Genomic DNA, 25,919 nt, shown 5'->3' on the forward strand with positions numbered 1-25,919 from the left:
CTATTCCAGAGCTGAAACAATCTGAATATTGTTTCAGATCTAGAATAAGAGATTGCTACTGTATCCTCACACATTTCTTAACCAAGATTTTATTCTGAAAACTGACTTTCTTTCTTTCACTTAGCAAAGGAGGAAAATTATAGCCCACTTATATTATTACAGAGAAACAGTGCTTGAATTTACTACCAATATAGAAGTATAATAAAATACATTCAAAACTCCTCTACCAAGTTCTTCAGTTTTCCCTTGCCATTTTGGGCTGGAGGGATGTTTTACAAAATGTCTATTGATTCACAGCCTCTACTTAACATTCCTCTGAGGCTCATCCATCTTTAGATTCTTGGGTATGCCGGGGAAATAAGGATTGTAATGTAGTGCAAAGACTCTGTAATTTACTGGTTTCTCTTCTCTCTTTTGCCTTGACCATTTGTTTTAAAAGCACTCCCTAGCAAAGAAAGTCCTCTTTAATTTTGGGTGCACATGTCCCCCCCTAGTTTGTTTGCCCTGGTTATGTGTTAGCCTGGCCTGAAAATTTATTGCATAGCAATGGCTATTTTAGGATAATAGCAGAGAAGCTGCTGTTGCTGCTCTTTGAAGCCTTTGTGGCTAATGGCTACCTTGTTTATTATTGCTGGAACATCTTACCAAGCGCCGTGTACCAAGCTGTTTTACTGGATGGTGGCATGGAACGTGTGAGCTGTGTTAAAAGCCAATCATTATCGCATTATTATCAGCTAAATATTGCTTTCTGTGGGCATTGGAAGCCAATGGAATATGCCGTTTGCTAACAGCTCCTTTTTATGTGCTGGTGTCTTGACTGAGCACATGGAAGAAATGTACGAGCAGAATGTTCACTTTCCTTAACTTCTATGTTGATTACTATATTATTATTATTATTATTATTATTATTATTATTATTATTATTATTATTAATTAGATTTGTGTGCTGCCCCTCTCCGGGCGGCTCACAACAATAACAACAATGTAACAAATCTAATACATTTTTAGAAAAGTCTAAAACCTAAGACCACAGATACCTGTGTGGTCAAAATGATTCCGTGGTGTATACAAGATTTAGGAATGTCTGTTTATTCAAGTTACCACTGAATGTGAACTCCTGCTCAGCATCTTATTAAATAGTCTTAAATTTTCTTTAAATAGTCATGACTTCAATGGGCCTGCAACTTTAACTAAATAGCGTTCTTAATATACACTAAAAGCAATTTGGGGCAAGTCAAACAGATGTAAACTAATCAAGGAGAGAAGCAATCTGGAATTAAGGAGAAACTTCCTAAAAGTGACAATTAACCAGTGGAACAGCTTCCCTCCAGAAGTTGTGGGTGCTTCATCACTGGATGCTTTTAAGAAGAGACTGGACAGTCACTTGTCTGAAATGGTATAGGATCTCCCACTTGAGTAGAAGGCCTCCAAGGTAGATGCCCTTCTTGGTGAATGCAGTGGGGCTTCCTTCTGAGCAAGCCTGCAGGGTAAATGGCTGCATATAATTAGAGACCACCTAGAAGAGCAACTCACAGCCATTTCTAGTGACTTGATACATAGTCAACATATGTCAACTATTATTGGAAGATAGCTGTTGAGTTCCGATACTGAAGAGACAGGAGACTGGTAGAAGGATTTTAGCTCTTTATTAGGTTACAAGGAGTAACTTCCAGCAGCAGTATACAAAAAGCAGGAGGGAGACAATCTGGCAGGGAACCAATCAGAATTTTCCTACTTTACTTTCCTGTTGGACTGGAGTGAAAACTTCCCAACTTCTTCAGGATATAGCATCTCTCTGCCCTTAGTTCAGCGCATAATTTTGCATACATAATCACTTTACAGACTCAAGCAAGATGCCCGAGTTTTCCACTCCTTCGGCAAACTGCATCACAGAATTGACATGTTGCTCCCCAGCTGTAACATCTGATGACCCCGGGGTCTTCATAATTCACCTCAGTTCTGGTGGCTCAGCACTTGCTTCGCTTTTAATTTCATGCACTCATCTTGCTAGATTCCAGAATGAGTGCACATGCACTTTTGCAGCAATGCTGAAAAATCCAGAAAAAAACCCCAAATGCGGTGACCGCATGCACAGTGCCAGAAACCTGCCTTCTGCACATGCTCAGAAGAAGAAAAAAAGATGGTAGTGCACATGGACTGGCACTGACCGAACCGGGTCCGTGATGTCATCGTGATGTCATCAGAGGATCACTACAGATTCGGGAAAACTTGTCCAAACTGGGAAGAGCCCACCCCTGCCGTGAACCTGCCCTAAAAGGATTTCAGAACAGTTGTGGGCATTTGGTGATTAAGGGACCAGCATTTCCTCTACTAAAGACAGTTCTTGAGTTGCCGCCAGCTTAATTACAGGGCTCCCAGGGTTCATTGCATTCCCTCGTTAAACATTCCCACATGCTGACTTGATGGTCACAGGGGTTCTGGGCTTTTTTAATATGAGATCTAGTTTGGAATTTGTGAGATCTGTTTGGATAAAACCAGATCCTAGCGAAAGAGCCAGTGTGAATGCCAGTTAGGGAAACATGATACCGCTTGGGTAGAAATAAGTAAGCAGCCAAAAGGACAAGTGTCTATGACAGGGGTCCCCAAACTTTTTACACAGGGGGCCAGTTCACTGTCCCTCAGACTGTTGGAGGGCCGGATTATTAAAAAAACGTGTGAACAAATCCATATGCACACTGCACATACCTTATTTAAAGTAAAAAACAAAATGGGAACAAATACAATATTTAATATTTATTCTTCCTCTTTCTCTCTCTCTCCCTTTCTCTCTGTCCTTCTGTCTTTCTAGTTCTCTCTCTCTCTTTCTCTCTGTCCTCTCTTTTTCTTTCTCTCTTTCTCTCTTCTCTCTTTCTCTCACTCACTCGCTTTGTTTCTCTCCCCCCCTTTCTTTCTCTCTCTTCTCTTTCTCTCACTCACTCTCTTTCTATCTCTCCCTCTTTCTCTTTACCTTTCTTTCTCTTTCTATCTCTCCCTTTCTCTGTCCCTCTCTTTCTTTCTCTCTGTCCCTCTTTCTCTCTCTCTCTCTTTCTCTCTGTCCCTCTCTTTCTTTCCCTCTGTCCCTCTCTTTCTTTCTCTCTATCCCTCTTTCTTTCTCTGTCCCTCTCTTTCTTTCTCTCTCTTAGCTCTCCTTCTCTCACTCACTCTCTTTCTATCTCTCTTTGTATCACTCTCTTTCTCTCTCTCCTTCTCTCTCTATCTCTCCCTCTTTCTCTCTCCCCCTTTCTATCTCTCCTCTTCCTTTCTCTCTCTCTTTCTCTCTTTCTTTCTCTCTCCCTTCTTTTTCTCTCTCTCTCTTTCTCTCTCATGCACCACACCGGCAGCAGAGAGAGAAAGAGAGAGGTAGAGATTGGGCACGTTACTGGGTGGTGGAGGCGGTGTAGGGCCAGAAGCTGGGTGCCGGGGACGCGGGGAGAGGGCGAAGGGGTGGACGTTACTGCTGCTTCTCAGCTGCAGAGCTGAACGGGAGCGGAGATAAGCGGCGGAGTCCGGCGCTGGCGCCATGCGGGGCCGCTCATCCAGGCGGGCGTGGACCGGCAAGCCGTCCTCCGCTCTCTCTTTCTCTCTCATACACCACGCCAGCAACAGAGAGAGAAAGAGAGCGGAGGGCGGCTTGCTGGTCCACGCCAGCCTGGATGAGCGGCCCCGCATGGCCCCAGCGCCGGACTCCGCCGCTGATCTCCGCCCCGTTCGGCTCTGCAGCTGAGAGGCAGCAGCCACATACACCCCTTCGCCCTCCCCCCGCATCCCCAGCACCCAGCGTCTGGCCCCACACTGCCTCCACCACCCGGTAACGCACCCGATCTCTACCTCTCTCTTTCTCTCTCTGCTGCCGGTGTGGTGCATGAGAGAGAAAGAGAGAGCGGAGGGCAGCTTGCCGGTTCATGCCCCGCTGGATGAGCAGCCCCGCATGGCCCCAGCGCCTGCCTCCACCCCTGTTCGGCTCTGCAGCTGAGAGGCGCGTCCACTCCTTCGCCCTCCCCGGCACCCAGCGTCCGGCCCCACGCTGCCTCCGCCTCCCGGTAAAGCGCCCGATTTCTTCCTGCAGGAACGGGTGGTGGGGCGCCGCGAAGGGGCGCGCTTGAAAGCCACCACGGCACCGCAGTCCCAGATTGCTCATTTCTACGGCCAGCAAAGCCGGCTGCCTGGGAAAGTGGCGTGCTTTTTAAATGCGACGCTTTCCTGCATCAGCCAGCAAAGCTGGGCAGTCGGCTTTGCAGGCTGTAGAAGCGAGCGATCTGGGGCTGCTTAGCTTTGCGCAGGGGGGACAGGGGGGTCCCCGCTGCCTGTGTCAGCGGCGAGGTGTGCTCGCCTTGTTCCGTGGGGGGGAGGCGATGGAGGTCAGGGGTTTTCAAGCAGCCGCCTCCCCCCCCCCACACACACACACTTAGCCATGGTGCACTTAGCTGTGACTTTCAGTGGACAGTTTTTCAATTGCCAATCGCCTTTTCATGAATTTTGCGTCCACTCACCGCGGAGGAGGAGGGGAGGAGGAGGTGGAGGCGGGGAGGAAAGCGGGCCTGCAATTGGACAATTTCTTTCTCGCCTTTAGGGAGAGGAACAGTTGCTGCTCTGCCATAGGACAGCACAGCAATAGTTTCTCTCCCTAAAGGCGGCAAAGGAATGGGCCAATTGCAGGCCCGCTTTCCTCCCCGCCCGCCCCCTTGCCTCTCCACCTTCTCCTCGCTCAGCAGCCAACCGCGGTGAGTGGACAGGAGATTCGGGAGCTTATTTTATCGACCAGTAAAATCTCGTGAGCTGCCACGGGCCGGTTAAAAGACCGTAGTTTGGGGACCGCTGGTCTATGATCTGGAACGAGCATCATTTTACCTTTGTCACCAACTAACTGCGGTCTAGGCTGAAATTTCTGAAGTTGGCTTAAGAAATGACTGGGAGCAGCATGGAGAATAAGCAGTTTACCCTGCAGTACAGAACTGATAATCTGCCCAGGACCTGAATGTCATTCGTAAAAAAGAAGAAAAGGCCTTAATTCTTGTAAATATGATTGAGGGCTGCCTTTGGAATAGAATAAAGCTGGAAGCAACCTTGGAGGTCTTCTAGCCCAGCCCACTGCTCAAGCAGGAGAACCTCTACCACAGTGATGGTGAACCTTTTTTTCCTCGGGTGCCAAAAAAGCATGCACACTTGCTATCAGGCATACGCGAGTGCCCACACCCATAATTCAATGCCTGGGGAGGGTGAAAACAGATTCCCCCAACCCAAATCGTAGCATCGCAAAAACACAGAGGTCCAGGGGTGGGGTTTCGAGGACTTCGGTGTTTTTGCAATGCTGTGATTTCACTGATGCTCCCTTCGCTGGGAAACCCCACCTCTGGACTTCTGTTGCCAGTGAAGTGCTCGTTTTTGCGATGCTGGGATTCCCCTGTTGGGATTCCCCTGCAGCATCGCAAAAACACAGAAGTCTGGAGGTGGGGTTTCCCATAGAGGGGAGCCTCAGGGAAATCCCAGCAGCGCAAAAATTGGCACTTCAGCTGTCAAAAGGGGTGAATTTTGGGCTTGCACGCATTAATCACTTTTCTATTGATTTCTATGGGAAACATTGTTTCGTCTTACGAACTTTTCACCTTAAGAACCTCATCCTGGAACCAATTAAGTTTGTAAGACAAGGTATCACTGTACTCAGAACCTGAAATGGGACTGGCAACCTGTGGAGTTGCCAACAGCATAGGAATGTGATGCCAAATAAGTTTGGAAAATCTCCTCTTGATCATCATCAGCTTCTGAATCATTTTAAAAGGCAATTCCATGGAAGATGGATTGCAAAATTCTAAAGAAGTTAGGGGGGAAAAATTGCTCACTTTTCCTTCACCCGAAGAAGCAAGTGGAAAGCCCAGTTTGCTGCACAGCAAATGGGCAAGATTGGACAAGTAAAGTTGCAGCGGTGTCTTCTAGCTGCACTGGAGAAGGGAAAGATGCAGGACTGGCTGCCACCCTGCAAACTGGCACCCAGCCTCCCAAGGCTTGTCGCATTTCCCAAATATTACTGAGCCATAGCTCACCTCTGACATAGTCACTAGAGTACAGTAAAAAAATCAGAATGCTGCAAGATATTGCCAACAATCCATAATGTCACGTTTTTTACAAGTTAAGCCAGAGCAACCAGATGCAAATTGGTTACAGCTGTGGTTTGGGTGCCATAATGTGGTCCCTTTGTTGACTTTCAAAAGGCTAAAAGTAGATGGAAGTGACACCTCCCAAATGCCTTTAAATAGGCCCCTGGTTGCTGTTCACAGAAGGCTTCTCTCACAGCTGAGCTCCTCTTGCAGACACTGCCTCATTATTGGGAAAGAAGAAGGGCTTTCTTCCTCTCAGTGAAGGGGCTAGATGGGATTCCTGACCTAAACCAATCCTGAAATCCACAGATCGCCTTCTGTGCCCCAAAATAGCCCTTGCTTTATTCCAAACATTCGCAACCACCACAGATGTGTGAGTTCACAGAGAAGGTGGCCACAGGAGATAATAAAGGGCCAGTATCACAAAACCCAACACAAGGAGTTAGAACTCACTCAGTACTGCTCCATTAGGCAGGAAGTCAGAAAAATAATAGGAGTGAGGAGCAACTTGAGGAGAAAGGAACATCTGTTTTCAATACATGTTTCTCTTGAGACTGACTATGAAGTTCCGAGCTTATGGATGGAATATCTGGCTTAACTTTTGGGAGCATTCTCCTTTATCTTAATGGGTGAATGACATTATGGATGGTAATTTCTAGAGAATTCAAGTTGCACATTCTTTTGAGTTTGTTTACTTTGGCTATCCAAATATGGATTGCCCTCCCTCCCTCAAAGATATTATCAGAATGAAAAATTCCTCAGTGTAGGTTTTGTCTCCCAATAGGCCCGAGTGAGGGAGGACTAGATACCAACCAAATTACCACAGAAATTCTATTGAAAAGCAGAGCTTTCATGTCCGTGAGGAAACATTTCAGGCATTTCATGAGCTCTAGATTCTTATTTGGGGGAATGAATGTCATAAATATTTGGATAACTAGGAAAAAAAAATCAGAAATGTTGGAAAACCACGCAAAGGTCCTTCACAAACACTTTCCAAAGAAATGGAAATAGCTTATAAAATACCAGTTATTTACAAAGTCCCCTACTGAGGTAATTTGGCTAGCAAAATAATATTATACTTTATAATTCTGATGAGTTGCAAAGAGAAAATAATTACAGGTAGTCCTTGACTTATGACCTTAATCGAGCACAACATTTCTGTTGCTAAGGGAAAATTTGTTAAGTGAACTTTGCCCCATTTTATGACTTTTCTTTCCACAGTTGTTAAGTGAATCCCTGCAGTTGTTAGTTTAGAAATATGGCTGCTAAGTGAATCTGGTTTTCCCATTGACTTTGCTTGTCAGAAGGTTGCAGCTGATCACATGACCTCAAGGCACTGCAAACGTCATTAATATGAGTCAGCTGCCAAGCATCTGGATTTGATCACGTGACCACGGGGATACTGCAACAGTTGTAAGTGTGCAAAATGGTCACGTCAGTTTTTTCAGTGGCTTTGTGACTTTGAATGATCACTAGATGAACTGTTGTAAGTCAATGATCACTTCTAATGCTGGAATTACACTGTACAAATGATATAAATGTTCAATGCCCAGTTGGATTGCTACAACACAAAAATATTAAACATAAAGGTAAAGGCACAATTTTTTAATTAAGTATCTATAGAATTTGTATTATTCCAGGCTGTATAATATAACATTAGGTACTGATTACAGAAAACTTTATCCAATAATATTGTTGAAAAACTAATAAATGTCTCTGTAATATGCCACCAGACTATGAAAATTATCAACTCTTTCTTGATAGCTTTTATATGTGTCATGGCTTCTTTATTTAAATTGTACCCCTTATTATTTTTACAAATAATTCAGAGTGACAAACATACCTAATATACTTTCCTCTTCCTATTTTCCCCACAACAACAACCCTGTGAGGTAGGTTAGGCTGAAAGAGAGTGACTGGCCCAAAGTCACCCAGCTGACTTTCATGGCAGAACAGGTTCTTTCTGAATCCAACCAGCAACTGTAAAGAAGGAGACACTTTGCCCTGAAATGAAAAGAAAGACACAGCATGTGAAATAGTGATTGAAACCTCTTCATTCATGCTACTTCTCCATGTATACTTGTAGATCAGAATCGGAGAACCTACACTTTTCCAGCTGTTATTAATTCCTACTTCTATCAGCCACATTGCTGGTTAAAAGTCAGGAATAAAGCTGCTTGCACTCCAGGTCTCCCAAATTGCTCTCCTGTCTAGAAACGTCAATATTTCCAGTTACCAATTGGAGAACACTGTTATGCTCAACAGGATCTGGTGGATCAGACAGATTCCACCCTGAAGAGCATCTATACTAGTGATGGAGAACCTTTTTTTGTTCGGGTGCCAAAAGGGAGCTCACACGCATGATACTGCGCATGGTGATACACACCCATAATGCAATGCCCCCATCTACATGCACACACAACCCCTACACTCCCCCTCCGTGCATGTGCACAGGGCTCACTGAAGCATCCACAGCCTGTCGATGGCAAAAATTGGACCCAACGGCCCAACCAGAAGTTCGGAAAACTTCTGATTGGGCCGTTGGGCTGCTTTTCACTGTCCCCAGGCTTCAGGAGGCTTGCCTGAAGCCTTGGGAAAGCTTAAACGACCTCCCGCTGTCCTCCAGAAGGCCAAAATTCAGCTGGCCAGTATGCTGGAGCTGACATAGGACAACGCTTCAGATATGGCTCCGCGTGCCACCTGTGACACACATGCCATAGGTTCGCCATCACAAGTCTATACCTTTCCCCACACAAAGCAATGGGTACTAGCGTACTGCCTAACATTATTTTTAGGTGTCACTATCTAGTGGTGTAGTAGACCTTAGCTAAACAGAGTTCTTGCTACGCATTTTCTTTTAGCTCTGGAACAAGAGTTGGAACTTCAGGAATTGCATCAACACCTAAAGTTCTCAAGGGCTGCCAGCTATAATTGTTTAGCCAGGTTTGGTTTGACTGGAAAATCCAGAGAAAATAGAGCTATGGGTTATGGAAAGAGGTGAAATTATAAGAGAAATCACATCACAGATACGTTTGGCATTCATTTATCAGATTCTTTTGCCGTCCTGAGATAGTCATTACACATATTTTTATATAGATTTTGTTTTTCATCAGTCCCTAGACTGATCTCAGTTTTTGACTGGCTATGGTAGATTGGCTCAGTTCCAGCTTTAACACATATGAATGCTGGAAGGCCATCCTGAGTGCTAGTCTAGTATTGCTAGCGATATAAAATTCCTAAATAGTAAGGGACAATGTGGGCTATTCATATTATAGGAAACAATGCAACACCTTCTTTTAAGGAGAGATGCTCTCCTGTTCCAGCCAGCACCACCTCCAGAACAGATAAGTGTAAATCAGGAGAAGACTTGGTCATTTTGATGGTGGTTTTCTCTTTGGTGAAGGTGAAATCCAGCTTGCTTCCTAAGTAGCAAATTCCAGTAATGTTCAGCTGCTTTATGTCATCAGGATAGACAGGGTCAAACTTCAGGCAGCTCCTGGAGATCCTAAGAAGAGCAGAAAGAACTAAGTGGCTAGAATTAGGAATCCCTTACATTATGTCAAGGCTTGAAATAGGATACAACAAATACAGCACTCAGGCTAACATTCAAGATTATTCTTTCCACAAGTGATTTTAAAGCAGAGTCTAAGAATATGCTTTTCCAAAGCTTGATGGGAGTGGTGGGATGGCAAACAAAATTATTAAGGTCGAAGTTAAATTAACTAGTTTTTAAAAGCAATATTAAAGCCAAAAAGCCAGAGCTCATAATCAGAGTTTATAGAACCTCTGGAGAGTTACCAGGCCAAAGTTGATCCTGCTGGCTACAGTGGCCAATGCATTTTGCAACTTGATTTTTGCATCATCTATGCACATACTGTTCTGTGGAGAAACACCAGCAAAACAAAACAAAAGTACTGATGGAAGAGAATATTTGTAGCTCAGAGTTGAGGGATACTGGCTGCTCAGCTAATGGTATTTCTGATGAGCAGAAACAAAGGGAGTTTGATGACTGCAGTTGGAAACATCTGCCCATGCACAGCTCTTGCAGTGGGGAAAGCTTGTTTCTCCCCACACCTTGACTTCTAAAAATAGTTATCCCTATTATCAAATTCACTTTGGATTTCCAAAAACCAACAGCCTAATTTTAATACAATTATATATTTATATATATAAGATATGTGTGTAATAAGACACAAAATGGACTTTTGAATAGATAGTAATCACTCACAACAAGTGATAAATAAATCCATTGTATCAAATACTTTTAATTACAAAACTCACACTGTATTTATTTTTAAATGTGACTTTTCTAACCTATATCATTGCTAAATTTTTATAAGGAATTGTTCCCAGTTAACATACCCTATATGCAACTTTTTCTTAACATATGGAGATAATTTTAAGTCAAATTGACAATAAGATAGTTAAGAAATAGATTTTGAGAAATTCTAGGATTAGGGAAGCTATGTCCCCATTCATTCTGCAACGCAACATTTTCTGGTGCATCACATGATTTCGACTAGGAAGAAAATTGTGACAGTTTTTTTTCACTATTCCTAATTTATACCTGAATCCAGCACATCCAAAAAGGATGACTTGCAGGAATCCACCCATCCCGGTCAAGAAATTTACAGCTCCGGATCCATCAGAGTTTTCCACCCAGATCTAAGAAAATGAATATATATATTCAAATGTATAGATGATTGTTGTCAAGAGCAGGAGAATTTAAAGACAGGAATAAAACGTGCCCAATTGACCTTGAATGGCTCGGTGATGTTGCTGAAACATTTGTTCATTTGTTGTTGTGCTCTTTTGATTTCCTTCAGCTCCAAAAAGCCAATTGCAAACATGCTCTGGAGGGAGAAAGACACTGGTAACCATAGTTCCCTCTAAGCTGAGCAGTGAGCAATCGCTCACTTAAAAATCATCATCAACTCAGAGTTTTCCAAACCTGCCCAGAAGCCGAGAGGGAAAGAGTGAGAGGGAAGGAGAGAGAGAGGAAGAGAGAGAAACAGATAGAAAAAAGAGAGGAAGGAAAAGAGAAAGAAAAAGAATGGGAGTAAGGAAGAGAGAAAGAAAATCAAAATCTAGTTTGAAACTAGCTCAACTATTTAAGTGGCATTTTGATATTGATAGAGTTGCCCTATTATGAGCTCACTGTTATAGACACACAGTACAGTATTTTATTTTGAAATTCTCTGAGGCAAAACAGGGTGGGTTTTTTATTTGTTTGTTTATTTATTATTTCTGTGCCGCCCAGTCCCGAAGGGACTGCCGCTCAGACACTATACTTTTCCGCCCACCCCAAAAAAAATTAGAGGGAACACTGCTGGTAACCCTGAGGGTGCATTTTATCATCCACAAACAGATGCCCTGCAGATGGATAGGATCCCACACTTTTAAGATGGAAATCACTTGTTCCCTTCCTCAATGTCAGCTTTTTACCCAAGTCATAGCTGGTCCCTGGGAATCAGTCATAGGCTCATAGATCTCGAGATCATTCCTTCTGACTTCTGGGTCCATGGGGTACATGACAGGAAACCCAAGCAAGACAACATCAGCTTGTTTCACTGGCTCACCTGTGGGAAGAGGCACCAAGCAAAGCTCTGAGGTGACCAAGATGTGGGATGGTGGTTGCCAAAGAAATGGAACCTCCTCTTTTCATACCACATTTTCTTTTATGGCAAAGGGGATATAGAAAGAAAGCCTCTACTTATAATCTTAATGCATAATACGCTGCTCAAAAAAAATAAAGGGAACACTCAAAGAACACATCCTAGATCTGAATGAATGGAATATTCTCATTGAATACTTTGTTCTGTACAAAGTTGAATGTGCTGACAACATGTGAAATTGATTGTCAATCAGTGTTGCTTCCTGAGTGGACAGTTTGATTTCACAGAAGTTTGATTTACTTGGTGTTATATTGTGTTGCTTAAGTGGTTCCTTTTTTTTTTTTTGAGCAGTATATATTAACAGGCTGAGAAAAGCTCACTTTTTTTTGTTTAACCCTACAGCAATAAAGCTCTAAGAGCCTGCTAAAATGTCCATTGCAGATACTCTAGTATCTGGTCCACCAGTTTAAATACTAATTTAGCTTATATGTGAGAGTTATCTCTTTCCAATACAGTCCTTCTTGAAGGGATAGACAACAAAGCTACATGTAACTATCCAAAGCCTCTGCTGCTTTGGTAAAACAAATGCCATCCTTATGGTTTAAAGCAGTTTTAGGTAAGCCAGGCGTAATGGGAAGGAATGGGAAAACAAGGGTTCTCATTCCCTTCTGGCAAAGAAATCACCGTGTCCCCAAATATCTATGAATAGAACAATTTTGCCTTTTTTTGCCAATTTTGCAGTAACCTTCCCCTGAAGTGGGTAGGGAATGTAGATTTTGCAGTATCCTTCTGCTGCCATGCCCACCAAGTGATGCCACACCCACAAAGGCAATCGTAAACATTTTTGAACCCTAACACTTTTCTGAAACCCTTACCTGGACAATATCCATCATATTCTGGATGGTAACGTCTGCTCTTATCCAAAGGCACTTTAAGTTTCTTCATAATCTCCTTCCATTCTTCGGGGACAACAAAATGCAGCTGAGAGCCCAAGTCAATTGCAAATTTCAAGCTGAAATGGTATGGAGGGAAAAAGATCTAGCTGAGTTAACCTAGCGGAGAATAACAAATTGGAAAAAGGTTGACATTTAGCATTTTAAAAGACAACATCGGTATACTTAGGGCACTTAGTATTTTTTTTTGAGGTTGCTCCTGATTTAGTATAAAAGAGGTACAGTAGTCCCTCACCTATCGCTGGTGTTACATTCCAGACCTGGCCGCAATAGGTGAAATCCGCGATGGGGAATTTATCGACTGATAGTACTTATTTAAGTATTTATATTGTAATTGTTTGGTAAGTTTTCATTGTTTTAAGTGTTTAAACCCTTCCCACATAGTATTTATTTTAGATACAGTATTTAAATACAGTATTTACAATTTTAGATTTATTTTTTTGAAAAACCTGCCGATCGAGTTCGGCGGGCTGTTTAAATCTGCCGATCGACTTCCTCAGAAACCCGCGATGAAGTGAAGCCGCAGTAGGTGAAGCGCGGTATAGCGAGGGACTACTGTATTAAACTATTCCTCCCAACACATATTTTAATCACTGTGATATCATACTTGCTTAATGTTTACTCCTTTGAAATTAAATGGCATCCCAAATGTACAATGACATACATTTTGTTGCAGAAGATAAATCAGTTATATGCCACTTAAACAAGTTTTGTGAACTTCCTGTAGTACAGGGGTAAAGATAGACAGATTTTTTTTAAAAAAAATGTTTTTATATTAATAGTCTCAAAAAATATCTATACAAGGTTTGCAATTGTATTTCAACCCATCTGCTTGTTACTTGGGACAAGAATATATTTATTTCATCTGTGTATTTCGGTTCCTTTTTCTTTAGAATGTCTTTAAATGAACACGGGATCCAAGATCTTTGAAAAATTAATGAATTGCTTAATGGAGTTGGGGTTTTTTTTGTACAATGTGGAATATTAGAACGTATCTTTCCAAATTTGGAATTTTCAGATTCCATAATTGGCCCACACTAGGGACATATTTTCTGGCACTAACTGTTAGTGATGTAATGACAAAATCTAAAGTTAGAGAAACACATTTGTAGACAACACTCACACTCATGAACTGAATTTGAAAAGGATTCCCAAATAATCTTTAAAGTACTTGACTTTATATTATTCAAATCAGTTAGGGGAAGTTTTACAAAAAGTAGCTTTGATACAATTTGCAAAGAAGCAATATATATTTCATAAGAAGAGGGAGTTGACAAATATACTGCACTTGGTTTGGACTTCGGAGTAGAAAATTCAAAGCATCTTCCCAAGAGTTGGGACAAAGAGATGAAAATGCCAAACTAGCCAAACTAGAGCAGTGTTTCCCAACCTTGGCAACTTGAAGATATTTGGACTTCAACTCCCAGAATTCCCCAGCCAGCGAATGCTGGCTGGGGAATTCTGGGAGTTGAAGTCCAGATATCTTCAAGTTGCCAAGGTTGGGAAACACTGAACTAGAATATTAACAGGCCAAAGTCTCTGAATCCTCACGATGACAAGTATGACATGAGGCTTAGCCTATCATAATGATGCCTTATATTCCTGAAGGAGAGAGCATGCAAATGAGCTTTCAAATTACAGGTTTAAAAACGTTGACTTATGACCACAATCGAGTCCCAAAATTTTGTTGCTAAATGAAACATTTGTTAAGTGAGTTTTGCTCCATTTTTCAGCCTTTCCTGCCACAGTCATTAAGTGAATCAGTTGTTACATTAGTAACATGGTTGTTAAATGAACCTGGCTTCCCCACTGACTTGGCTTGCCAGAAAGCTGCAAAAGGGGATTGCATGGGCTCCTACAACAGTCGTAAATATCAACCGGTTGCCAAACATCTGAATTTTGATCATGTGACCAGGAGGATGCAGCAACATTTGTGGGAAAAATGGGTTATAAATCATTTTTTCCAGTGATGTTATAACTTTCAATCATCACTAAATGAACGGTTGTAAATCAAGGATTACCTGTTTTTAAATTGATAATAGATAACAAATGCATTAAGGACAGGAAATCAATGTTAACCATGAAAAAGAAATCTAAAGTAGAAAAAAAGCCAAAGGCCATAAAGAAAAAATAGCAATTCTGGAAGAAGAGAAGGACAGAGAAGAATTTTTGGAAGGAGAAGGGCAGAGGAGCAGGATCATCAATTCTGGAAATCTCTTACCTCCTCTGGGCAACCGCATTTGTATAGGCAGAATTGTCTACATTGCAATGATATTCATCTGGGGGCATCACACCTTAAAGGAAGCAGACACTTTTAGCACACAGCAGCCCTTCCATTGTGAGGCCCAATCTGTCCAATCTTTTTTCTCTCTCCCAGAATAACTCTAAGAATAAGTATTGATGGATGAAGGTTCAAGGGTGCATATCGGCTGCAATGCATTTGGGCATTAAAAAAAACACCTTTACTGCTCTTCCTCGTCTCCCAAGGTCATTCCCACCTATCATTACAGGCTGTGTTTCATCAGCTGCAGCTGCTGAAGGAGATGCACTGAACTGACTTTTATTCCTGCTCAGGAGTTCCCTTACCCACTTACCCACAATGTGATAGTTTTCTTCCTCGGAGTTCCACACAACTCGGCTGCACCAGTATTGAGCGATAGCCTGGACTACATCCCAGCCACCTTCCTGCTGAAAGAGCTTCAAGTCCTAGAAGCGCATCAGGAGAGATTCCATTGACCCTGCAGTGCCCCATCTGACTCAAACAAGCTCACCAGGTTTAATGGCAAAAACAGGAGCAGGACAAGAGGCAACAGGCCAGCCCCAGCTACCTGAGTGATGTAGAAATACTGCTCGAATGCCAGCATCACATCTCCATTGATGTGGATCTCCTGGTCTCCATAAATTTTCTCCGGGCAGACCTCTCGGCCCGTTGCTGCACTCTCCCAGGGAAACTTTGCACCCTGCCACAATCACACCCAAAATAAAATAAAACGATAAGGTCAAAAAATATTAAATAGTAAAAACTTTCAAAGCCAGAGCATGCTTGTTCAGGAATGGGCAGCTTCTTGCCTGCTAGAGAACGGCCATTGGCCTCCTTTGCTCAATCCAGTTTCTGTCCTCAGTTAGGGAAGGCAACTTTTCAATGTCATTTTGTGCCTTGTTCAGTTGACAAACAACAGTACTTGCTGTTGTTAAGTTGTTGTTTCCCACAAAACTCTTCACTGGGGTCAAATGGGGTAAAACCCATGGGGGAGGGGTTAAATCCAGCACCTTCAGTATTCAGCCACACGTTCATAGGAAAGAAGAGAATACCAGGAAGAAGACACATGGAGGCCATTGTCTGGATCCAATAGGCAAGTCAATAATTTTCTGCTGGGATGCCAATACTGCAGGTTAGATGTTGCCAGTCTTTATAGCCAGTTTGGTGCAATGGTTCAGGCATCAAGCTAGAAATCAGGAAATTCTGAGTTCTAATACCCCCTTAGGAAGCAATCTAGTTCGGAGATCCTGGGACAGTCATTTATTCTCAGCTGGAGAAAGAAGACGATAACAAACCACTTCCAAAATCTTGCCAAGAAAACTTCAGGGATTAGTCCAGAGAGTCATCAGGAGTCGAAACTATTTCAAAGGCATAACTTCCACCCTGTCCCCTATAGCTTACCATAACATTTATTGAGACTTAAAATATCTGATTTTAAACCCTCAGCAACAAGTAGCACATTTGAGAAATGCTTACATGTTTATGCCCTCTGAATCTATGTTTTGTTCACACAATCTTCACTAGAGTTTTAGCAGTCTGCTCTTCAGAATTATGACCTTATAAATTGTTACAATTGTGTAATTGTTCATTGTTATTTAAGCATATTGCCATAAAGCTGAGCACTAGAAACTTACTGCAATAACAATAACACTAGCACTTAGACTTATGTATTGCTCCATAGTGCTTTAGTTCACTCTCTAAGCGGTTCACAGAATCAGCATATTGCCCCCAACAATCTGGCTCCTCATTTTACCAACCTCAGAAGGATGGAATGCTGAATGAACCTTGAGGAGGTGAGAATTAAACTACTGGCCGTGGGCAGAATTAGCCCGCAATACTGCATTCTAATTACTGTGCCACTAGGGCTCCAACAATATATCTAGCTTAATTTCAAATGATGTACAGTGTTCCCTCGATTTTCGCGGGGGATGCGTTCCGAGACTGCCCGCGAAAGTCGAATTTCCGCGAAGTAGAGATGCGGAAGTAAATACACTATTTTTGGCTATGAACAGTATCACAAGTCTTTCCTTAACACTTCAAACCCATAAACTGCAATTTCTCATTCCCTTAGCAACCATTTAGATTATTACTCACCATGTTTATTTATTAAAGTTTATTAAAAATTTTTTTATTAAAGGCGGATGAAAGTTTGGTGATGACGTATGACGTCATCGGGGGGGGGGGGGGAACAGCAAAGTATTTTTTAATTAATAAAAAACCTGGTTACCTGCCTTCTGTGGAAAGAGATACAGTGGAACCCCGACATAAGAGCTGCTCTACTTAAGAGCAACTCGAGATAAGAGCTGGGAGGGGAGAGATATTTTTGTTCTACTTACAAGCCCAAATTCGAGATACAAGCGCCAAGGAGCTGTCTCCTGAAGCCAAACGCTAACTTCCGCGTTCGGCTTCAGGAGACAGCTGCAAAGCGGCACGCGTGTTTTAAAAGGTTGCAGCCGGCCTGGGGGGCTCGGGGGGGTGCTTGCAGCTTTCTTTCTTGCTCTTTTTCTTTCTCTCTTTTACCTTCCCTTCCTCTATTTCTTCTTTTCTTTCTCCTTCCCACCTTCTTCCCTCCCTCCCTCCCTTCACTCATTCCTATCTTACTCTCCCCTTTCATAAGTTTCCTTGCTTCCTTCCTCTGTTCCTGTCCCTTCCCCCTTTCTTTCTTTCTTTCTTTCTTGCTCTTTTTCTTTCTCTCTTTTACCTTCCCTTCCTCTATTTCTTCTTTTCTTTCTCCTTCCCACCTTCTTCCCTCCCTCCCTCCCTTCACTCATTCCTCTCTTACTCTCCCCTTTCATAAGTTTCCTTGCTTCCTTCCTCTGTTCCTGTCCCTTCCCTCTTTCCTTCCTTCCTTCCCACCCTCCGTCCATTCATTCACCCATTCCTCTCTTGATCGCTTAAAGCCGGTCCCTGGTGCAAAAAGGGTTGGGGACCTCTGTCCTACAGGATTGGGTGGCAGAGAAGTTGAACATATGTAAATTTAAAAGTTTAAGAAAGTTTACAAGTTAAGTGAAAGAAACTTCATTATTCATTTATATGTACATGTACATTTCTTCATTAAAAACATGTCTTTCTGCATAATTTAGACTAACTTTGTGAGTTTTTTGAGGGCTGGAACCAATTAAAATTATTTACATTAATTCCTATGGGGAAAAGTCATTCGAGATAAGAGCTGCTCGACTTAAGAGCCCAGGTCCGGAACGAATTAAACTCGTATCTCGAGGTACCACTGTATGGCATTTCCTTTTGCCACTTCTACCTTGTATCCTTGTTCCTGTGCGTTGTGTAGTGCTCCCTCTAGTGTTCGGATCCTGTATTTTAGGACAGCACAAGCTGCTTCTGGATAGAAAAGCAAGATGTTTGGGTATATCCAGGTATCCTAGGGAAAGAAGGACAACATGCCCCATATAAATATTCCCATCAAATGCAAAAGATCAGCACATTAGAGTAAAGCCAGCAATTATTCCTTTCCCATAAGGACTCCTAGCTTCCGATGAGGGTGAGATGGAGACTGGGAGTCTTCTGGGAGACAAACTTCCTCAGCCCCACCCTCACTGTAAAATCTTCAGTTTTAAAACTAGAGAACCACATAAGTAAAGAGCCGGGGTGGCACAGCAGGTAGAGTGCTGTACTGCAGACCACTGAAGCTGACTGTGGATCTGTAGGTTGTTGTGATTCAGTCTGAGGCTCCTCAGGGAACGGCTGGAACTCTGCCGGCTCCATGCTCAGAGGGGGAGGGGGAGGAACAGGAGGAGGACCAGGCAGACGGGGAAGAGGAATGTCAGGACGAGGAGGAGGGAGAACAGCCTGAGACCCCCAGGGGGGAGCTCTCCCCAGCGAGTAGCCTGGAGTCATTAGATGAGAACGCACAAGCCATCATAGATATGAGGCAGAGAAGGGCAGCACAAAGAAGGAGACAATTAGCCAGGTATTTCCATCCCTAATAGGCAACAGCTGGGTTTGGGTGTGGTTCTCCTCAGAAAGGTTGAAAAAGCAGGCCCGCCCTTCCTGTATTGTGGAGAGTTATCTTTTGGGAGTCCTGTGACCTTGCTTCGATCCTTGGCGTCTCTGATTCTGGCTTGTGGCCTCGAAGGCTGAAAACTTGGGGGAGGCGTGGGTTTTATTATCTACAGTGGTGTGTGTGCCAGCAAGAAGCCTGTTGTACTGTCTGGCCGTCGTGACTCTTCTGTGAAGCTTCATAGCATTCCAGATAACAGTTTTTGTTATCTGTGTTTGTTTTCAAAGATATAAAATGACTTTGCTTTTTACCAGCGTGTCTGGATACTCTTTTTAGTTGGTGTTGACATCTGGGGGAACCCAGACAGAACATAGGTCAGCGGTTCAAATCTCATCACCGGCTCAAGTTTGACTCAGCCTTCCATCCTTCCAAGGTGGGTAAAATGAGGACCCGGATTGTGGGGGCAATATGCTGGCTCTGTTAAAAAAGTGCTATTGCTAACATGTTGCAAGCCACCCTGAGTCTAAGAACGGGGGCATAAAAATCAAATAAAATGAATGAATGAATGAAAGAATGAATGAATGAATGAATGAATGATGTATATTCTTCTTCGGGGCAGGAGGCTGGTGGAAAGTTGATATCAAACCTCCTCAGGAGACTCTTATTACTGTGGGCCCAGAAACTTAAGGAGAATATGCATAGCTACTCCCAATACATATGACAGTTTAGGAGACAGTGTTTAAATTGGGAACTGAAAGAGCAATAATAAAACATGATATTTCACATGTCAGACAAAACGACTTGAAGGTTAGCGAAGTGTAAGTTTGTTATAAAGGAATGGATAGAGAGGGAGGGAGCAGGGAACAGAGACAGAACCAGGGTCAGGTCGTTTGCTAATAAAACCTTCCAACCTGTTGACAATTTTGAAAAAAAATATTTTATTCGAGAAGCAGAGACTGTGCCATAGGACAGAATATAGATAATAGCCAGATTCAATCCAAGACAAACAAACAAACAAACAAACAAACTTCTTTATTTATTGGATTTGTATGCTACCCCTCTCCGGAGACTCAGGGTGGCTCACAACACATCAAAGAAAACATAACAGTACATCTAGATCCAATTAATATAATTTAAAAATCCTAAAAGTCCTAATATAATTAAAAACATTCATTACCATTCACTCCATTAAACACACTAAAACACTCGTTGGTCAGAGAGAAAGAACTAATGACCCCAGGCCTGGTGACATAGATGAGTCTTTAAATTTTTTTGGAAGGCAAGGAGGGTGGGGGCAGCGCGAATCTCCGGGGGGGGGGGGGAGCTGATTCCAGAGCCCCCCCCCCCCACAGAGAAGGCTCTTCCCCTAGATCCCACCAACCAACATTGTCTGGTTGATAGGACCCTGAAGAGGCCAACTCTGTGGGACCTGACCGGACGCTGGGATTCGTGGGGCAGAAGGTGGTCTCGGAGGTAATCTTGTCCGATGCCATGTAGGGTTTTGTAGGTCATAACCAACACTTTGAATTGTATCTGGAAACTAATCGGCAGCCAATGCAGTCCGCAGAGTGATGGTGAAATATGGGTATGCCTTGGAAGGCCCATAACCGCTCGTGTGGCTGCATTTAAATTAAAAGGATCTCTTGCTTAAACACACACATACATTCTACCCCATATATGTCAGGCGAGATAAACAAAGTCTAACTTCCTATCTCCACTTTCCAGATTGAGTCACATGTCTGAACTAACAGTTGATTGCATGGTACTGCAATGGAGAGAGGCGGAACTGGACAAAATTCACAACACCTTTTAGTCTTTGCCTGCACATCACAGCAAGCTAACAATAGCTGCAGGATGACCAGGTCTTTGCCATGGCAGTCGGTATTTTCCCCAATTCATCCCCATTTCATGCAGTAGAAGAAAACTGGGGAGGTTCCCTTTGCTCACCTGGTCCCAGAAGACATGGCCCCAGTAGTCTTCACCGGATGTGCCGTTGGAAAGGCCTCCTGGGCTGATTCCAGAGAAAGGGACGCTAGCAGAGCCCGGAGGAGGAATGGCACTCAGCAGGTAATATAGGCAGCCATATACGGCCTGGCTGAAGGGAAGAGGCCCGTCCACATCTATGCAGCAGCCTTCCCAGAGCTCTGCCCATGCCTGGGTGTGAGACAGATATAAGGAACCCGATCCAACCAGGGACATCCCTTCACTAAAGGTCCTTTGCACAACCTCTTCAGACTCTGCTACGGCAGTGAGGAACTCCCATCTCTGCTCCTTCTGGTCTCCTGGGAGGGTCACTGATTGGGGCACCGGGGCCCAGATCATGTGTACGGTAGGCTGGGGCCCACCTTCTACTTCTGGGACCAACGTCTTTCCATACAGATAGCTGAAGAGAAAGAAAAAAAAAGGGAATTTGTGGGTTTCTCTCTGAATGTTAGAGGATCTACTAAACAATAGAAACATGACTGGAACTTTATACAACGGTACCTCTACTTACGGACTTAATTCATTCCGTGACCAGGTTCTTAAGTAGAAAAGTTTGTAAGAAGAAGCAATTTTTCCCGTAGGAATCAATGTAAAAGCAAATAATGCGTGTGATTGGGGAAACCAAAGGGAGGGTGGAGGCTCTGTTTCATCCCAGGAGATTCCTAGAGAGGCCCCACAGAGGCTTCTCCCCGCCTTTTCCGGCCCTGTTTCCTCCCAGGATATTCTTAGAGAGGCCCCACAGAGGCGTCTCCCTGCCTTTTCCAGCCCTGTTTCCTCCCAGGATATTCCTAGAGAGGCCCCACGGAGGCTTCTCCCTGCCTTTTCTGGTTACAGTTTCAGAGGCTCGGGTTTGTAAGTGGAAAATGGTTCTTGAGAAGAAGCAAACAAATCTTGAACGCCCGGTTCTTATCTAGAAAGGTTCGTTAGTAGAGGCATTCTTAGGTAGAGGTACCACTGTACTCATTGAGCAAAAAGAAACTGCTTTGCATATCTTTTGAACTCTAATCTAAACCTTTTCCATCTTCCCATTCTCTTTGTATTTCTGCCTATACCTTTTAAGCGCAGTGGCCAATGGTTCTCTTCTCCCTCAATCACTCTGCCTTGTAGACCAAGCTAGTTGGGATTTCAAGCAGTTGTAGCGCCAGCATATCTGAGATTTAGGGAAGGCAATGTTAGTCAAAGTCTTTCTTATAATCCAAAGCATTCTCTTAGCATGAGAAGTGTTTCCTGGCAGCCTCCCTGTATCCTCTGGAGGGAAATGCATTTATTCCCTATTCAAAAGCACAAGAAAAATAACCAGGATTTGTTATTGAAGTCTTTCCATGCTTGGCCAGGAGCCACAGAAAACATTCCCACAATAATACTCACTGAGCTCCCAGGAAATCTGGCCCTTTCTGCAAATCCAGGTCTGGGCTCTCCGGTTTGAACTGGGTGTGGAGATTCACTGTGATGGGTTTATTTTTGAGAGCTGATCTTGCAATTGTTATGCTGAAAGCCAGAAGATGGATAAGAGACTGGTGGGCATAGATTGTATGAGTAGCTGTGTATTCTGAGCACTGGGCTGTATGGATATACGTCCCTGCAGACGGAAGGAAAGGGTCAGTTTGAATGCATACCCTAAATTCTCATGTCAAATCTACTTTGCAATTTCACATAAGGAAAAGGGTGTGGCATAAGAAATTGAAACATGGTGGACAATATACTGTGATCCTTCTCTTATTTGATGAACCAAAACGTAGAAAAAGATCTTTGTGATTGTCTGCTTAACAATTAAATGAAATCCAAGGACTAAAAGATAATCCATTGTTTTGCCAAGTGTCACACAATTGGTCTTTTGGATCCAGAGGCAATAAACATACCAGCAAATAAATAAATGTTAGGCTTTATTATTAACTTAAACTAACAGATTTAAAAACATAACACAAAAAGCATACCTCTCAAGCAAGCCATTGGGACAGTGGTGGCAATTTTTATTTATTTATTTATTTATTATTTATATGCCGCCCACTCCAACAGGACTCAGAATGGCTAACAATAATCCTAAATACTAAAAGCAATTAAGAAATATAACAGTAATAAAACAACAATGCTATAAAATACATAAAAACCTAAAAGCCATACATACACACAGTCATTCTTAATTCCAGGCCTGCCGGAAAAGGAAAACCGGTAGGGTGGAGACATAGGGTGGATCTCTAGAAGCAGTTGATTCCAAAGGATCGGAGCTGCCACAAAGAAGGCTCTTCTCCGAGGCCCCATCAGCCAACATGGTTTGGCAGACGGGACCCAGAGAAGGCTGACCCTGTGGGCCCTTACTGGTCGCAGTGATGTATGAGGCAGAAGGCGGTCCCGTAAAGTCTGGTCCTGAGCCATTTAGGGCTTTAAAGGTGATAACCAACATCTTGAATTGCATCTGAAGACCGACTGGTAACCAATGGAGCTCGCTTAAGGTTGGAATGATGTGGGCATACCTTGGTACACCTGTTATTGCACATGCCACTACATTTTGTACCAGCTGAAGTTTCCAAACACTCTTCAAGAATAGCCATTTTCACAGTAAACTGCTATGTTCTGTGCAGTTTAAAAGCCAATACTATATAGTTTTATTAACCTGACATCATGACTTTACATGACCCTGTTGTTATGTATCCAGCCTGCAAGACCTGACCTGGACAGGATGGCAAATGACTCCGGGATGGAAGCTAAAGAGTCTGAAACTTTTATAGATAATAGAAGTTTTGCTGCTATAGAAACATTCCCCCCCGCCCCCCACCTTCACCTCTGTTTAGTAACCAAGAGTGAAAAATAGGTAGGTTAACAGAGAATGAGCTCTACGATTTCCAACTTTTCTTAAATATGTCACAAGAAATCAAATTATGTTATTAAATTCCTCAAAATACAATTGATTTTCCATATAGAATAGAATTTTATTGGCCAAGTGTGATTGGACACACAAGGGATTTGTTTTTTGTGCATATGCTCTCATTGTACATAAAAGAAAAGTGTCAAGAATCATAGGATACAACACTTAACGATAGTCTGGGTACAATATTGCCACCATATCCATTTTCGCAGAAAGCAAAAATATTCTTCAGATTTTGAGCACAGAGTACTGTTGTACTGTCGTATTTTAAAAAGTCTTCTTCCACATTGAAGGTTTTAGGAGGCTGTCCAGTTGGACAGACAAGACATGCTGGATAACAACTCACCGTCTTGTTGCTAGTGGGGAGTACTTTGCTGTATCTGGAGAACTAGTTGGAGAGGTTGTTTTAAAATCTGCCTTTCAAAATAGGTCCATTTGAGAGATTTTCAAATTCCTTTATGAGCTAGGATGGGATTCAAACTTCAGAGAACATAGTTCAGTTTGAATTTTCAATTTTTTACCCTCTTTTTCTCCTTTTTAAATCTTTCAAAACAGAAGCTAATTTCTAAATTCAGCCTGTGAATTGAAGAAAGCTGCTCTGACAGGGTGGCAGGAACGTATTGGCTGTGGAAGGAATGTAGAGGAGGAGGATGGCACTGCCTCTTACCTGTCCTGGTGTCCAAAGAGAAGGTCTCCCTCAGGTGATCAGCCCCGCCAACATGCATTTTGACATTAAGGGGACAGGGGAGATCAGCCCGATGTGTCTGCCCAACTGCTCCATTGTACACCCCGTTGACATGAAGGGTGTCCCTGTAGACTCGGGTGCCTAGATAGGCGTTGGTCAATGTTGGGAGGAGTCTGGCATCAGAAGGCAAAGCATCCGTGGTAAATATGGCAGGGTCTTCAGCCACCACTGCCATTTCAAGAAGAGGGAGGGAGCAATCGCTGGAGTTCCAGCTGCAAAAAAAAAAGCAGGACACACAATAATACGTCCTCTATCTTAGTGTTTCCTCACACTAGGGAACTTATGGGTGGATTTCAAGTCTCAGAATTCCCTAGGTACCTGGAATCCATCCATCTTAAAGTTCCCAAGAGTGAGAAACACTGCTCTGTTTGCATGGCATTGTGCCAAGGGATGGATTTTTATATTCAGAGGCTGGCACTGAAGATCAGTTTAAAATCCACATGGAAAGAAGGACTCAAGTGGAATCCATTCTGTTTGGCAAGGGTGTAAAGGACAGGCAGGCAGGCAAGTCTTACAGGATCTTGAGAAGGAGCAATGCACCAGCAAACCCCGATCACCTTTTAGTAGACTAATGGAAAATATAGTCCAAAACTTCAGGCTGCTGCTTTCTAGGGAAAAGCCAGCCCATCTGCCCAGAAATATTCCCAAGGAACAGAAGAAGTTCTGAAAAGAGGCGCCGGTCATCAAGTCAGAAGCAGGAAGACATCACTTGTATGGCCCAAATCAGTCCCACTAGCCCTCGAGTGAACGCCAAAGCTTCAGCCAAGGGGAAGCGCAGCAGCTCCAACCCTTCTCTCCAACTCCAGCCAAGCCACCAATTCGGACACACGCCCCCCCGGCCTCTTCCGCCTGGCGAACTTGCTGTTTGGTCCTAATTCCTCCGGGTGGAAACAGCTCCAATCTTGAGAAACGGAGTTTCTTTTAAAAACTCGCTATGCCTTCCGGGCCAATGAACAGGCGGAGCATCGGCATTTCCGCCCCCTCCAGCATCGGCCCTTTTCTGTCCTTCCCATTTTTTTCTTTTGAGACTCTCCCAGTTTGTGCCGCATGGGGGCAGCATCTGACCGTGCAGCGCCAAATCTGCAAACTTCCGAAGAGATGTAAAAGTCTTTGAAAAAGAGTTGCGAGCCCAGCGTACCCCCCACGTTTAGCTGGAAAATGCCGAGTGATTTCCTTGAAACCCGAAGAAGGAAAAGTAAGCCACCTGCATTTTCTCACCATTACTAAACAATTAAAAACCAATGTAGAAAGCCAGCGCCCACCCTCCAAGGCTGAGAGCCCCCAAAATGGAACAGAGACTAAACTTGAGAAAATGGGAGTTTCTCTGACTACATGGACTTTGAGCTGAAACAGGGGGGCATCATCATCATCATCATCATCATTATTATTAAGATTTGTATGCCGCCCTTCTCCGAAGACTCGGACGGCATTTTCTTGGCTTGTGTGAGCAGGA

The 25,919-nt window shown here is 43.3% G+C and overlaps 1 protein-coding gene across 4 annotated transcripts; it reads right to left on the minus strand.

Moving 5' to 3' along the window:
• Positions 1–7,682: 7,682 nt before the first annotated feature.
• PGGHG (protein-glucosylgalactosylhydroxylysine glucosidase) lies at positions 7,683–25,414 on the minus strand. Of its 4 annotated transcripts, none has more exons than XM_070766312.1 (14): positions 25,024–25,414; positions 24,389–24,678; positions 22,227–22,437; positions 20,823–21,258; positions 18,177–18,296; positions 15,489–15,620; positions 15,255–15,366; positions 14,882–14,954; positions 12,583–12,719; positions 11,538–11,671; positions 10,850–10,945; positions 10,660–10,757; positions 9,383–9,597; positions 7,683–8,096 (listed from the first exon to the last, which is right to left on the minus strand). In XM_070766312.1, the coding sequence occupies exons 2-14, from the start codon at positions 24,639–24,641 to the stop codon at positions 8,035–8,037; spliced, it is 2,079 nt and encodes a 692-aa protein (XP_070622413.1). In that variant the 5' UTR covers positions 24,642–24,678; positions 25,024–25,414; the 3' UTR covers positions 7,683–8,034. The 4 variants fall into 4 exon arrangements, with proteins under 4 accessions (XP_070622413.1, XP_070622421.1, XP_070622404.1 ...); XM_070766320.1 differs by having other exon boundaries at positions 24,982–25,041; XM_070766303.1 differs by having other exon boundaries at positions 24,389–25,358.
• Between the last annotated feature and the right edge of the window lie 505 nt (positions 25,415–25,919).

This window comes from Erythrolamprus reginae, chromosome 1, assembly GCF_031021105.1.
Source record: "Erythrolamprus reginae isolate rEryReg1 chromosome 1, rEryReg1.hap1, whole genome shotgun sequence".
NCBI classification, from domain to species: domain Eukaryota; kingdom Metazoa; phylum Chordata; class Lepidosauria; order Squamata; family Dipsadidae; genus Erythrolamprus; species Erythrolamprus reginae.

Excerpts from the sequence above, each read along its gene's own strand:
- PGGHG (XM_070766312.1), bottom strand. The coding sequence starts at position 24,641 with ATGGCAGTGGTGGCTGAAGACCCTGCCATATTTACCACGGATGCTTTG. Across the intron at positions 12,720-14,881 it reads AATGCGGTTGCCCAGAGGAG|CTTGAAATTTGCAATTGACT; the intron begins GTAAGAGATTTC and ends ATACCATTTCAG. Across the intron at positions 11,672-12,582 it reads ATATGATGGATATTGTCCAG|GTGAGCCAGTGAAACAAGCT; the intron begins GTAAGGGTTTCA and ends CTCTTCCCACAG.